Genomic DNA, 12,658 nt, shown 5'->3' with positions numbered 1-12,658 from the left:
ACACACACACACACACACACACACACACACACACACACACACACACACACACACACACACACACACACACACACACACACACACACACACACACACACACACACACACACACACACACACACACACACACACACACACACACACACACACACACACACACACACACACACACACACACACACACACACACACACACACACACACACACACACACACACATCCTGTATGTAATGTAAATGTGTAGGGGGGGGGGGGGAGGTGTACAGTGGATGGTCGTTGAAAATGTGTTCTGATATATGTCTTCACAGAAAATGAGCCGAGGCCATTGAGTGTGATTTTGAAAAAATGATTTATCATATCATTTTTCTTTAGCTAAATAATGAAAACGGGTCCCACAGACCCGAACACCATACAAGGGTTAAATACATATTCTCAATTTGCATTAGTAAATTATGTTTCTATCTACATATTGAAATGGTTGTTTAAAATGGTAACCAGTTAGAAACAATGCAGAGGATGGGGGCAACATGAGAGATGCAGTTGATGCTCACACCTCAGTACATGTTTAACAAAGCTTTTCCTCATGCTTGGTTTTGTGTTTTTAACAGTACCCAGATATAAAAAGGCTTGTATGTGCATATTATTAACTTTATTTATTGAGTGTAATTGTATGATTTAAAACGGGCTGGAGATTTTCCTATCAAAAATAAATGTGTTCAAATATTTTATTGGAAAAAGCTGGAAATTGTTTTGATACATTACCATAAAAACAACACCATAAAAAATAGGAAGTTGTGATGGAAAATCCTGAGCCTGCAGATCAAATAAATAACATTTATTATAACTGAAGGAGTTTGACGTCAGTGCAAATGTATGACAGTGACATAAGAAAGACTATGGTCAACAGTTATATATTGAATGTACACATAATAATAGTGTTCACAATTTTAATTTAAACGTATTTGTATCTCACACAGCAGGAGCATTGTAGACTAACATGGTTTGTTTACATTCTGCACCAAGTTGGCTCAAAATGAAAAAACTAGTAGCTCCATTGATGTGCTTATCCTTAAAGAAAATTACATTTTGTACTTCTGTATATTCCTCTGGATGTGTATGACTGCAGCGGCTCTGTCCCAGTCCTCAGCAGATACTCCAGATGCATTTCTACAACAAATTTATTTTTATGGCCTGACCTCTCTGTTCCAAATTAACTTACTATTGAAAAAGGGTAGGGTTGATTCAAGGATTTAAAAAGAGGCAAATCATAACAAATGCTGCATTAAATCACTAATCAGGGCACTGTACACATAAACCTGAATCCAAACACAATCAAAATCTTACAAATCTGACCTCGGGGTAAATCTTCTCACTAATCAACCCGACTCACAGCCGTACAACTTCAGTTACAAAATGATTACTGCTTGTCACACAGAAGTATCTGGTGGAAAGAAAATGTGTAAGCAAGCTTTAATCAATTTGTGGAATGCTTCCGATTAAACAAATCGACATTTTCCCCTGAAACACCATGACATTTGAAATAAAGAATAAGAGCTGAGCTGAATTTATAAGAGAGAGAAAATAAAAAACTGAAATGCTCGTTTAAAATGTTCCCTTATTAAAAGCGAGCAACACGTGTGGACTTTTATTTTACAACATTTCAAAGAAGTGAAAAAGACTCAACGAATCAAGATGTGTGGTGTATTTTGGGTAAGGCTGAGCGTGATGCTTCAAAACTTTGACCGTTTCCATGGTAATCTATGTACTTCTCCCTGGTCTCTTGCACAGACACGAGTTGAGTCTCGCATAAAACTCGTTTGAGGGGAGAGAGGGGTCGTTACAGGATGGCAGCTGAGAGAAAAGCGTGACCAAAACGTGCTTTTAGGCTCTAATCGTAACGCAAATCAAAACGCATAAAGTGTGCGAAGCCCCGCTTTAGTGAAGCACTGGTGAAAGGAAAGAAAACTGTAACAATAAATGACAGCAAAACGCAGCATTGACTTTAACATTGAGATGAAATGAAACGATTGCAGAGTTAATGGGTCAATAAAAGATGTTGTTTCTTTCTTTCAGAGGGGCAATGGTAGGGGAAACACTGTATATATTGTCCCAGTGTGTTAATAATGTAATGCAAAGGGTCTACTCCTTTGCTAGAGAAAATGAAAGCTTTCTTAAGCAAAACCAATGTGTATGTTTGTTTTTAGTCAGTGTGAACATGTCGAAGCAAACGCGGTGCAGGTATTGCAAGTTTCCCTTGTTTTCTATACAAAGCTTTTTATCATGCTTTTCAAATGAGATGCAAAACCTGCTAAGAAATTCGAAAGACGCTGATCGACTGCTGTATCACTGGAGTAACACGGTGGTGGCGGGATGTATTCTTCTCACTGACATTTAGTTTCAAAAGGCATTTTTTACCTGACATTCCATTCAAAAGCCTGTGCTTTCTTGTGACTTCTTCTGCAAAAGCACCTTCTTGGCAACCAATAAATCCAACTGCATCTCCCTGGGAGAATAGATCTTTAAAACACACACTTTAAAAAGGACAACTAACCTAACAAGCATCAAGGCTGATCTGTCTCAATACATCTGGCACACCTTCAAAACAAACCTAAGATCAGAGGCATCTTATTTAGATAACTATGAAGTGTATATCATTTTACATGTACAAACGCCGATTGCCATCTGTAGTCCTGGGAAATTGTCAAAGACGGAGAGGGAGTGAAAGAGGAAACAGGCTGGGAGAGATTATTGAGAAAGGGCAAGCGCAACGAAGAGGAAAGTGGGAGCTAATATCTCAACCTTTAGATGCATGGCAAATTCAACCCAAGTTTCTCTAATCATAAAACAATGCATTCTGTATGTCTATATGCAACCATGAACGCCGCTGCCCTTTCATATAAATATCAGGGTCTTTGTGATGATAAGAACATGTCTAACCGAGTCTATGGAAAGCTCCCTCCAGCAACAACAGTATTTTGTCCACAACACCAGTGATCCGACTGAGGGAGAACTGTCTGCAGACCTATGGTTTGACAAGCAAATACTTAAAACAATTCAAGGTTGAAGGTTGGTTATCACACATCCCTGTGGTGGCAGGCAGCCCAGGAAAAGCATGAATGGTGACAGAGGAAACACGGACACTATTTTGAATTCCCATTGCCAGTCCCATTTTGCATGGATCCAGGTCCAGTAGGACAGCGTGGCATTCTGGGACATATCCACAAGGACCTGGCATAGGATGGTAAGACAGAAAAGGGGCAGCTGTCCAGTCACACACACATTGCCAGGTAATGTCTGCTCATGGGCAGACAGCAGGTCAAACAGATGAGCAGTTTGTATTATATAGTAAGGGAGAAAGGGGCCAGTTGTCCACAGGGGGGAGTGGGCTGTCAAAGCTGTGCATTACAGTTCACATCATGGAGGAAAGCTCCCTTGTTGTTCTGAGGATACTCCAATGGTCTGGTTGTTTGTCAGCACTCAAAGCCTTTAACATTTCATTGATTTTTTCTGGTTTATAATGTGAATTATATTTGCTTTCACAAAATGTTTCCATAACACATGTTTACTAGATGTGTGCCTATTAATATGTTCTTAGAAAGCCCTAATGTGTTCCAAGAGGCACTCCGAACAAAAACAAAAATAATATGCCTCAGAGTTGTTATATTAGTTTGGATTTTAATGGTGGTGCTTCTTCGTTGTATCTTTCTAGTGTCGATGAAACATGACATGCAAGATGCACACTGCCTTTCTACCTGATTTTAAATATGAGTCTCAGTTACCGTCTGATATACTGATTATATGAATTCAGTACATTGTTACATCACCATGTGGTCGACCAGTTATCTGCATCTGAAAACACTATTGTTGGGAATTGCTTTCCGCTTTGTCAAAACTTTATCGTGAAATAACTTTTTTACTTACACACTCGCACAGCAAAATCCATTTCCAAATGTCTGGCACAATACCAGCCAAGTATCTGAATATAAAGATAAATAGTTTTTCTTTATGGTAAACAGCTTTGATCTCATGCCACTGCAATTCCCCGAGACAACAGCTCTGACGCAGTACGAAACCAATAAGGACAGCTAACAATCCAAACATTCAGACCCATCTCAATGCAAAACAATGCCTGTACATCTGTTAGTCACTTCTGGTTTATGAACAACCCAAATATGTGAAGCAACCCTCCCCTTCCATAAAGAAATACAGCCCTCACCCCTTCCTTTCTTAGAGGAAAAAACTGCCAAATCAATGTGCAAAAACAGAGTTTTTCCAGCGTGTTATGCTTGGCACAAGAAATGCAATCACTGCCTCTGTCCCTCTCAATCTCTCTCCAATTCCTTCCCTTCCTCCTAAAAAATCATTAGACATGTGGGTCTCTGTGGGGCTTTGCGCTGTAATTGTTTGCATGTACTTATTTTTAAGGGTCACGAGTAGGGTAGAATATGTTGGTACGGAATGAAAAGCAAATGAGAGTGGGAGTGAAGAAAGAAAAAGTGTGTCTTACATCACTCTAACAGACAGTGATGAATAGTGTCACGGAGGGAGATGGAGATGAATTCCTGCGCCATCATGTAAATCATTATTTATTTAATCGTTTATTTGAATCGGGACAGTGCACATTGATGAACACTTTAAAACAAAAATAATGCTATTGCCTCATAATGGAAGAGAGTAGGGGATTACTTTACTGATGTGTAATCCCTCTGCAGAAACTTCCCCTCACATTTGTCTTTGGACTTCCCCTTAAGTTATCACTATATGTTGTATATGTGTGAGGTTAACCACAAGAGCTATAGTGCAAAAGTTGCAATCGCACTCCCGGGAACACTTACAGTTCAGTTACACTTGCTCTCACACTGAGACCCAGGTGGCCTGTTGGTACAGACCACAGGCAGCACAGGGCACAATCTCACCAAGAGTGTCCCCCCCCCCCCTCCTTCTGCTGCACAGAGCCTGATTACAGCCTACTGGCGGACAGATTAAACCCCTTCCCCCTGTCACTCTGCTGCGTCCCACTCCACAGGATTCTGCTGAAGCCAGACTCAGTCTGCACATCTGGCTTCTAATCAGACAATCCCAAAAATAGACAAACAATTGTGGGTCAGAATGGATGTGCAGATGGGAAGCAAGGGGACAGGCAGAGAGAGGGGAAAGTTATAGAGAGGAAGGTAAGCTGATGTCACATGGCAGAAGTGTCCACAGGCATATTAACTAATCCTCACCTCACCACACACACACACACACACTCCCTTGAGCAAGCGTGTTAGTGTGTGTGGGTGCGATTACATGCATTTGCCCTACATCTGGATTTAGCAAGCGAGGGATTTATGGATAATGTACATCTGTCAACTCTGCTTTGGATTGAGGTTTGTCATAATATTACTGTTTTTTTAACTGCTGCAGGGTATAGTCTCCTCTCACACAAGGATCAATGGACACACAGATGAGGTGCAGAGCATGGTTAACATGCATATGTAGTTTACTGGTGAGAGGGACTACAGTAATGTAAAGTCGCAGGCAGATGTATCCCTTCTGTATTCTATGTCTATAAGAGACCTCGAATACAGAGGGATTGTGAAAGGAGAAGTGGAAGAGGGAAACAGAAAGACGGTAAGAGGACAGTCCTTGGATTTGTCTAAAGGCCGCTCCCTTTTAGTTGAGGCAAATCAGTCAATATTTTTCTCAAAAGGCCCAGAGATTCATAGATGAATGGATGTTTTCATGTCCTCTTTTTCATGTTGACCTTTAGTTGTATTCATATTTTCTTTTCTTTTGAATAAAGAATATATTTAAAGAGAACCCATGAAAGCTTTAAGGAGGGACTATACAATTGAATAATTTGACTCTTATATTTGACCCTTGAGAGGGTGGTTGCCGCACAGCTTCAGTCCCATCTTGACACAAACAACCTCCATGAACCCTTTCAATCTGGTTTCCGCAAAAAGCACAGTACTGAAACAGCCCTGGTTAAAATCACCAACAACCTCCTCCGTGCATCTGACTCCGGACTTCTCACCATCCTCATCCTCCTTGACCTCAGCGCTGCATTCGATACCATCTCTCACCCACTACTCCTGGACCGCCTGGCTGGCATTGGGATCACTGGTGTTGCACTCTCCTGGTTCTCATCATACCTCACTGACAGACAACAGTTTGTACAACTCGGTAATCACAAGTCACAAGAAAGTGCTATTTCACTGGGTGTCCCCCAGGGGTCAGTACTGGGTCCACTCCTATTCATCATATATCTCCTCCCCCTGGGCACAATCCTCCGTCACCATGAGGTTAATTTTCACTGCTACGCAGACGACACACAGGTCTATATTTCCTCCAAACCCACCACTGCCCTGCCCCCCACCTCCCTCACCACCTGCCTTGAGGACATCAGGAGCTGGATGAGCAGGAATTTCCTGAAGCTTAACAGTAGCAAAACTGAGGCCCTGCTCATCGGCTCCAAATCCACCTTCACCAAGTCACAAAACACCCCAGCACCAAACATCATCATCAACGGCTTCCCCATACCATTCGCTGCCCAAGTGAAAAGCCTCGGTGTCCTTCTGGACGGCTCCCTCTCATTCGCACCACACATTAAAAACATCACCCAAACTGCCATCTTCCATCTTCGGAACATCTCCAGACTCCGCTCATCTCTGTCCCAACCCAGCACTGAAATCCTGGTCCACTCATTCGTCACATCCCGGATTGATTGCTGCAATGCACTTCTGACTGGCCTTCCCATCAAACTCCTCAATAGACTGCAAATAATCCAGAACTCTGCTGCCCGGATCATCACCCGCACCAACTCATCCGACCACATCACCCCTATTCTCACTCAGCTGCACTGGCTTCCTGTACGCTACCATGTTGACTACACAAATCTTCTACTCACTTATAAAGCTCTCCATAACCTTGCCCCCATCTACATCACCGAGCTCCTTCAGGAGTACACCCCCTCCCGCACCCTCCGCTCTTCGTCCGTATGACTTCTCACCGTCCCAAGCTCTCGCCTTAAAACCATGGGTGCTCGAGCTTTCAGCTGCTCGGCTCCCAGACTCTGGAACTCCCTGCCACTACATATCCGACAGTCTGATTCCATAACAACATTCAAAACCCAACTCAAAACCCACCTGTTCAAACTGGCATTTTCTTTATAAACTGTACCCTGTGTCCTTTTGTGTCCTTCTGCAGTCCATTTCCTGTTGTTTGTCTTGTTTTACCCCGGCAGATATTTCACTAAATCCACTGTTTTAATTGTTCCCTATATTGTCTCTATGCCCTGTAAGGTGTCCTTGGGTGCTATGAAAGGCGCCCCCCAAATAAAATGTATTATTATTATTATTATATAAGAAACTCAACTAACTGATCAGTTGAAAAGAACCTGAGTGTTTGTCAACGTCAGCTCCATTCTCTCACAATGTGTTCACATTGACATTAATTAGAGGTTGGAGATTCATGTTGTCTCCCTGCTAATTAAATAAGGACTTGAAAGACACTGGAAAGACGAACACTGGAGATGGCTGTAAGCATCACTCCACAGCACAATGCCATCAACAACATTTCTGGTTGCCATTTTAATTTGATAGACAGACAACAAACAAGTTGACAGAGCCAAAAGACGAGGTCGCCTCGAGGTGGGCAGAGCAGGGAGGATTATGGGTGAGAAGACGAGGGAAAGGAAATCCCTGCTCACACCAAGTTCATCCCTGAGTGACACCGAACAGCGAAGGGACACAGCGTCCATGTTCGTCCTCTCCCTTCACTCTAACATACCCTGTCTCACCCCCCACTCCCTCATTAGAACTCTGACACTGTGCGTCACTCGCTGGCGGACTCTGGTCCAATCAGAGCAAATTTTTATGCAGGGTAACCATCACTAATTTCTAGCTGTCTCTCGTTGTAATTATTTCTGTCTGCTACTAGTCAAATTACAGGCTACCGCCACATCTACAATCAGCAGAGTGAAACCCACTCGTTCTCTCACCATCACATTACAGAGTGCACAAACCAGAACATGTTCAATTCACAAATCAGACCGCACCTTTTCAGAATCTTTAATGTTTGATTCATGTGGTTTTTTGTATATATTTGAACCCATCTAAAGTGTCTTTGGGTAATATGAAAAGCAATTTATAAATGAAATGTATTTAGTCACGGGACAGTTTTTAATAATCAGAACAGGAATGTTATAGAGCAAAGATAATCCAACGGGCAGAGATTAAATGTTGCATTACTTGGAAAGCATTGTGCCGTCTTAAGCAACAGAGTTTCCTTTAAAACCTTATCCTTCCAGCATTTGCATCATTTTGACATGGATATTGAGCTCAAAGGAAGCGAGAAAGTTGTGAGCTGTGAACAGAAGTTGCAGTATGAATGGAAATTAGTTTTTTGTTGATTTGGTTTTGGAAGACAGATAAAAAACCGAATTAATTTAACAACCATGTTTTTTTTAGATAAATAGCAAGTTAACACGTTTGGTAATAAATGTAATGCTACACAGATTACATTTTCTATACAGACACATAGCAAAATGTGTCCATTCACAGCAACTACACCATGTTCAACATTTGATGGTAAAACCTACCCAGAGAATTTAGTTGAAGGAAAATATTGTGTTGTTGGTTTCATACTGAGAAGGTTTGACAGACTTGAACCAAGTAACAGCCATGGTTACCTTCAACCAAGCCCCCGGTGCGTCAGACGTTGAAGAAAATATTCATAGAGGCCAAACAGTGCTACTACAACTTCTGTGTCTGTCAGTGACGTCATTGGGCTCAAAAGTATAATAGCAAATATATTTGTTTAACTAAATCAACTGCCCAGTATGATAACTTGAATAGCCCTTATTTAAATCATAAGGGCTTAAAAGGTAAAAAAAAATCGCAAATAGCCGAAACCAGAGGAGTTCTGGATTGGAGGCGGGGCTTATGTAAAACGAAGTGTGCATTCTTCATGGGCCCAGATACAGATACTTTTGCTCTACACAGTCAGGCCATTTTGGTTTCATGCGTCACTGAGCAACTTTCAACGCTATATCCAGTTATCTTTATACATCCATGCCTTTAACCAAGGTGCTTATGTTGCCTAATCTCCCAATGTTCAGTGTCACAAACCTGCACTTTGAATCACACTGACCTTTTCCCTACAACTAATGTGCAGTATAAAAAATGTGCCTTTCCTTTGTTTCCTACAAAAAAGAAAGAAGGAAATAAGACTGGCTAAGAACTTGGTAGTGAACAGGAACATGTAATCCTGTATTCTTGAGTTCCACAGCCATTACGTTATGGGTAAATGGCTTCCTCGCTCCTAATAGCAACATTTATCTATTAATGTGGTCAGAGCCTGGGATTGAGACTTCATCCAATAATAAAACCACAAGGCAAGGCAAGGCACTTGTTCACATTCAGAGGATCAGTCATCGTTAAGCAAGTAATTTCTCTATCAAAATTATATCACACAAACCCATGAAGCAAACCTCTCAAAATAAAATCTTAATTCAAATGACAGTAACATAGATCATACTCATAAAAATGATTTTTGTAGGGAGCTTGTCAAAAAATGCTAGGAAGAAGGATAGGAATGAAAATAAAGTAGGAAATGGGGTTGGGATATTAAAATTGACCTAAATTATGTGCAATTTTGACTCACAGGGGGGAATCAAGACATGTCTCTGTGCATGTGAAGCTTCCCCTCAGCACACTGTTTAAAGAACTGCCAATCTTATACAGCTGAAATTCACTTTTAACTGGCGTCTCCTACAAAGTCAGTGAGTTGAGACTATAAATGCTAAGAATCCAGTAATGTGGGAACTTAAACATGAAAGTACAAGGAGAATCCTCTTAGCACGATAAGCGAACTGTGCAGGAAGAAAGCTGGATTTACGCCCTCTTTTTAACTAATGTCTTTATGTACATTTGAAAGGAAGGGTCGTAAAAATTCTATGAAAGCAAACCTATTTTCATTATGAACGACATTGAGAGCGGACCTGAGCGCGATATCTCTGCGTCTCTGCGGTCCTCCTCCACTTCAATGAAATCAAACTTCTTTTCCACTTTCATGAGTTGAGCTGACTTGAAGGAAACATAACTCAATAATTTCTATTGATGAAGTCACATTTGGGCTTTGTGATGAAGGACAATCATTGTTGCTTTCCACACATAACAATGCATTATTGCAATAACAGATCAATACAGCTAAGTGGATGGCAAGATAACAATGTATAAACAGTACATTAAGTATGTATGAGTTTTCGTTCACAAATCTTGAACAGATAAAAACATCTTTAAATACCTCCAATATAAAAAGTGCCATTGGAATAAATAGAGAAAAGCACTTGATTGCAAGTTAAGACCTTAAAGCTGGAAAATCGTTTTCAAATATTTCAAAATGAGTTTTACTCCTGGTCTATTTAGCAAGTGTTGGTGAAATTGTTCAAGTGGTACACACCTCAGTTTGACAGGTAAATGCTGTTCTACAAAAGGCAGAGAAGACAAACAGTGACTTTTCCACATTATAAGTTTCCTCTTGGCAGTGCAGCTAAAGTTTTAGTGAAAAAGTGGAGGTCTTAGGGTGTTGGCTACAGAGCCGGCTGCTCATACCTTCTGTGTCCTGGCCCCAGCAGTGGGTTAGCAAAGAGAGGATTGCCATTCCTGTCCCCAGCCATCTGACGAGCCACCACCCCCGTCGCATCTTCTGTCAAGCCTTATTGCCTGCCCACCTGGACACAAAAAAAAACGGGAGAGAGGATTTTTCATTCATGTCTTATTGAGCCTTCCTGCCCTTATGCAACAGCTGTGACCAGCCAACACACACATTAACAAACATGCACATCTACCTACAGCAATATCATTAGGTTAGTCTTTTCCAAGAACAGCACAATACAAATGTACTGTCAGTAAATAAAATAATCCACTGGGTAATCTGGATCAATCTGAATGTATTCAGTATGGATTTATGGATTACCCCAAAAACGGGATTTATTTCTCAAATGCAGCAATATAATCAGATATATACAGTATGTAATCATTGATGCATCGTCTCATGGGCTGGGCTGTATATCAAAACGTCATACATACCAATATGCATAATATCTATTTGTCTTGACATATTTTGTGGGGTAGGTAATTTTGGAGAAACCAGATCGAGATCGCTAGAATTTGAAAATACACAGCCGGAAAAAATCTGCCACTTCCTTACAGAGCCCCTCCTCCAACACACACAAACGCGCACATGACCAATGAGGGCACGAGATAAGTGTGTGCCCCGATGGAAGGCTGACAGGCAGGTAGGCCATCCAGTTATTTTAGCCGGGCCAGCTAAAATGATTGGTCGTACTTTTTACAGTATTACGGCTTCCACAGATGACATTTTTTTATGGATTTTTTGTCAAAGCACTTAAGATATTCATTGCTATCGGGATGTTAAGAGCATTCCATGGAATATAACAAAAAGTGTATCTCGAGCCGGTTTCTCAAACTTACCTACCCCACCTTTAACAGACAATGCATGATTGTTTTCCACTAATGAGAGCGCGATCAATATTTCCCAATCAATCTGACTTGTTACTCTCTGCAGACACGCATCCAAACAACATGTTGCGAGCTCAAACAGCCGGCTAACTGCTATTAGCATATGCAGGCATCTTGAATGGGTCATGCATACGTTTGCTTCATTTTGGTGGAATATGATTAACTATATCCATGATCAAATAAACTCAGACTAATCAATTATGCTGAAAGTAATGTTAGAGAAGCTTCTCTAAAAAAATAGTATCTTTTTTTGCAGCCCTAACTACTTCTGATTAATGGAATTAATTCAAACTAACCCAAGCCTCCAGTCTCAAACTACGCCATTACAAACTTTTTAAAGCCTTCATCATTTGGTTCTGTAATTTGAATAACCCAGCACAGCTGAATAGTTTAGATAATAATATAGATCCAAGATAAAACTGCCAGAAGGACGGGACTTAAAGAAAATGTTGCAATTTCAAATCAGTCTGCATTTCAGCACCACGGACAGCGCCATGGCTTTATCGATACACAGCAAACTTAGTCTATTGATATTTCAGAGCTATGGTCAGGGACATGGATTGTATCTTGCAAGAACCTCAGTCATATGAACAATCAATGAATGCATGAATGAATAAGACCCAAATATATAGAGAGAGGGGATGGCAGGTTAACAAGCGGCATGCATTTTGGTCGTTTTAAAGCGGATGGCATCCCCCCCTCATACAGGGGCATATCAGGTGGAATTGAATGGCATAACCCCCCACAAACCAAACTTCCTCTTCAGCAGTCATAACATTCTATAGAATAATTCACAAGCCGCCAGCTCCAAAGAATCAGTCAGAGCAAACTGCAGCAAAGACATTAAATCAACTCCACGCATTATGACGGTGCATAAATAAAACTGACAGACAGGACTAACAGTAAATACACCCATTCAGGCTCTAGTGTAAATAACAAGCAAAGCAGTGCGAACAGATTGTATGTTGAGCCTTGTTGTGCATTGCACACACAAACCCTTAGCACACAGCTTCTCCTCTGAGCTGGAGGAAAGCAAGGTGTCAATAAGAGGAATAGAGGGGTTTTTAGCTTCTGTCTGAGCTATTTGATGTCACACCTTCCTCACAAGGCTTATTCTCAGTGCAGGAGAT

General features: G+C 41.1%; 1 protein-coding gene across 1 annotated transcript in view; it reads right to left on the bottom strand.

Annotated features, from left to right (window-relative positions):
* pcdh15a (protocadherin-related 15a) overlaps window positions 1-12,658 on the bottom strand; it is a 159,696-nt gene that overhangs the window by 125,086 nt on the left and 21,952 nt on the right. Inside the window, exon 2 of the mRNA XM_034151808.1 lies at window positions 10,599-10,717. Coding sequence (XP_034007699.1) covers window positions 10,599-10,689 — 91 coding nt within the window. The 5' untranslated portion in view covers window positions 10,690-10,717. The remainder of the gene's footprint in view (window positions 1-10,598; window positions 10,718-12,658) is intronic.

This window comes from Trematomus bernacchii, unplaced genomic scaffold (assembly GCF_902827165.1).
Source record: "Trematomus bernacchii unplaced genomic scaffold, fTreBer1.1, whole genome shotgun sequence".
NCBI lineage: Eukaryota > Metazoa > Chordata > Actinopteri > Perciformes > Nototheniidae > Trematomus > Trematomus bernacchii.
This window is presented reverse-complemented; position numbering and strand designations above follow the sequence as displayed.